The sequence below is a fragment of the Loxodonta africana genome, chromosome 7 (genome assembly GCF_030014295.1).
Source record: "Loxodonta africana isolate mLoxAfr1 chromosome 7, mLoxAfr1.hap2, whole genome shotgun sequence".
Classification (NCBI taxonomy): domain Eukaryota; kingdom Metazoa; phylum Chordata; class Mammalia; order Proboscidea; family Elephantidae; genus Loxodonta; species Loxodonta africana.
This window is the reverse complement of record NC_087348.1, coordinates 92,437,229-92,440,708: the sequence shown is the minus strand read 5'-3', so window position 1 is coordinate 92,440,708 and position 3,480 is coordinate 92,437,229. Positions and strand designations below refer to the sequence as shown.

Below are 3,480 nucleotides of genomic sequence, written 5' to 3'. Positions count from 1 at the left end.
GCATACAAGAGAGAAAGAAGATTAAGAAGTATGTGAACAGCGGCATATTGCAGAGAACTTTGGAGAAAGCAGCCCTTCCAAAGCAACTTGGTGGAACTTTGAGTAAGTGTAAAAGCAGAGACAAGTGCTTGAGAACTTGATTTAAAAGATCTGACATTCCAACCAGACAGTGTGGGACCTAAGATGAGGACTAGCAGATGTGTTTCCATAGCACTTTTTACAATCATAATTCAACAATCAACTGTCTAAATCTGGTTTTTCCAGTAAAATGTCAACTCTAAGAAGATAGGAATTTTGCCTGCTTCTCTTTCATCACTGTATCCCCTGAACACAGAATAATATCTTCCATTTGGTAGGTGGCCAATTAACATTTGACAAAAGAAGAGAAGTAGAAATTTTGGGTTCACCATGTGGTAGACATCAATACCACAACTCATCATCAGTTCTCTGGAGTCGGTTGTAAATAATTATGTTTATATTAACTATACAGTAAATATTATCAAATTCTCATTCCAAAATCTTTGGTGTATGTGGTTTCCAGATGCTCCTAGGGCCCACATGTCCCAGCTACCCATCTCTCAGAACTCCAGTCCTGTCTCACCATGGAGGCCACAATCTGTAATGGATCAGTGGATGCCTCACCAGTCTTCTACCTGGTGGGCATTCCCTTTCTTCCAGAGTCCCTCTTCCTCCTTGTGTTTTTTATTTTCCTCCTCTTCTACCTTCTTATCGTTATGGGTAATGCCCTGATCCTTGTGGCTGTGGTGGCAGAGCCCAGCCTCCACAAGCCCATGTACTTCTTTCTGCTCAACCTCTCTGTCCTGGACATCCTCTTCACCACAACCACTGTCCCAAAGATGCTGTCCCTATTCCTACTTGGGGATCACTTCCTCAGCTTTCCTTCCTGCCTAGTGCAGATGTTCCTTTTCCAAAGCTTTACATGTTCAGAAGCCTTCATCCTGGTGGTCATGGCCTATGACCGCTATGTGGCTATCTGCCGCCCACTGCACTACCCTGTCCACATGACCCCACAGACCAATGCTGCACTGGCAGCCAGTGCCTGGCTCACCGCTCTCCTCCTGCCCATCCCAGCAGTAGTGAAGACCTCCCAGATGGCATATGACAACATTGCCTACATCTACCACTGCTTCTGTGATCATCTGGCTCTGGTCCAGGCCTCCTGCTCTGATACCACCCCCCAGACCCTCATGGGTTTCTGCATCGCCATGGTGGTGTCCTTCCTTCCTCTTCTCCTGGTGCTTCTCTCCTATGCCCACATCCTGGCCTCAGTACTTTGCATCAACTCCCGAGAAGGACGATCAAAAGCCTTTTCCACCTGCAGCTCCCACCTCCTGGTGGTCGGCACCTATTACTCATCTATTGCCATAGCCTACATGGCCTACAGGGCTGACCTGCCCCTTGACTTCCACATTATGGGCAATGTAGCATATGCTATTCTCACACCTATGCTCAACCCCCTCATCTACACCCTGCGGAACAAGGATGTCAAGGCAGCTGTTACCAAAATTGCACGTCTTAAGACACAGGCTGTGATAGGAGCTCTTGGTTTTAGATGCAGCTAATTATGCTCTCACGTCACCAATTAAAGTGCCTAGCACAGAGTAAGAACTCAATAAAATTGTTGTGAATAAATTAATGTAGAAGGGTTTAAAAATTTAGTTAGACAGATAACTACAACAGTTGTTCCCATTCTTTGGTCCATGATTTTCCCACTGGTGCAATGAAATAATGTTAATCTTTACTCTAAAGGAAATATTACGTTATTGTGCAAAAACTGCCTCTTTACTAATACCAGAAAACTTTACAAAAATTAAAAAAAAAAAAAACCTTTGGAAGTGAAAACAAATAAAGACATCACAGGGAAAGGGCAAGTATTCCTAATGAATAAAGAGCTCATAATAATTTAGAAGAAAAAGACACCCCAATATAAAAATAGGCAAAATATATGAACAGTTTTTTTTTAATGCAATGGTCTTTAAATGTGAAAAGTTACTGTCTATCATATAAAATGAATATAAATTAAAAGTACACTGAGATGCCATTTCTCATCTAATGAGATTGGCTAAAATTCAATAGTTTGACAACATGCAAGTGGGAAAACAGAACTATCCTAACCTGCTTGTGAAGATGCAAACTGATTCAACCCTTTTGCAATATATACCCAAAGTACATACATTTACATTTTGACCCAGGACTTTTACTTCTGGGAACCTATTCCAAAGATACACTGGTAATAATTCATTGGGCTATTCGTCCGTCAATAGGGGGCTGGTTGAATAAACTATAACAATGTACAGTGCAGTTATAAAAAGGGGATGAAGGAAGGAAGCTCTTTATAGATTGATAGGGCATCATCTCTAGGATATTGCTGTTAAGAGCTTGTTGAGAAAAAGCAAGCTGCTGAACACTGTTTTTGTAAGAAGAGATAATTTGTTTAAAGTTTCAAGAAAAAAAATAGGATTAAACTCCCAAATTCATAAAGATGGTTAGCTATAAGGAGAAGGAGGAAATGAGGTAGAGGAGACAGGGATAGGAGCAAGATTAACTGGAATGTACATTCTGACTTGAGATGTATGTAAATTTTTACATAATTAAAAGAAATCAAGAAGGAAAAAAAAAACCTAATTTAAAATAAACAGAAATATTTGATCCTGGCTGTCTACCAAGTTAGTGGCATGACCACACAAAAAATTACGCTAAGCGACTTTAACACAGTGCTTTAACTGTACATCCTGAACCGAAAAAAACCCCAAAACTCATTGCCATCGAGTCAATTCTGACTCATAGCAACCCTATAGGACAGGGTAGAACCACCCCATAGAGTTCCCAAGGAGTGCCTGGTGGATCTGAACTGCCAACCTTTTGGTTAGCAGCCATGGCTCTTAACCACTATGCAACCAGGATTTCTAAATATTCTGAGAGGGGTATGTTAGAAAGAGGGGGAAAAAATCAGAAAGTCATCTTAAACATCATTGAAGCATCTGTTAAAAAAAAAAAAAACTTTTAGTTTTACTTCCTTAAAGCAGATTAGATACAAATTAACACATTTCTATAACCAGAGCCATTTGTTTAACATTTCTCCAGTTTTTCTGCTAATGTCCTCTTTCTGTCCCAGGATCCAGTCCAGAATATTATATTGCATTTAGTCATTATGTCTCCTTAGATTCAATTCACTGATCTTTTTCTAACTTCTCAAGATAAAAGTCAACATTATTGATTGTCAGTTTTTACTTTCATCATTCTATAAATTTCCCTCTGAGTACTGCTTAGTTCTTAGTACTGCTTACTTCGTCTCACATATTTTGGGCGTGTTGTCAGGAGGCATCAGTCCATGGAGAAGGACATCATGCTTGGTGTCATGGATTGAATTGTGTCCCCCCAAAATATCTGTCAACTTGACTAGGTCATGATTCCCTTATATGATCGTATGATTGTCTACCATTTTATCTTCGGATGTGA

The 3,480-nt window shown here is 40.2% G+C and overlaps 1 protein-coding gene across 1 annotated transcript; it reads left to right on the top strand.

The window, feature by feature from the left end:
• Nucleotides 1-602: 602 nt before the first annotated feature.
• On the top strand, nucleotides 603-1,583 carry LOC100659194 (olfactory receptor 2AT4). The gene has a single exon (XM_010599641.3). It carries the CDS (start codon nucleotides 603-605, stop codon nucleotides 1,581-1,583), a length of 981 nt encoding a protein of 326 aa, XP_010597943.1.
• The last annotated feature ends 1,897 nt before the right edge of the window (nucleotides 1,584-3,480 follow it).

Excerpts from the sequence above, each read along its gene's own strand:
- LOC100659194 (XM_010599641.3), top strand. The coding sequence starts at position 603 with ATGGAGGCCACAATCTGTAATGGATCAGTGGATGCCTCACCAGTCTTC.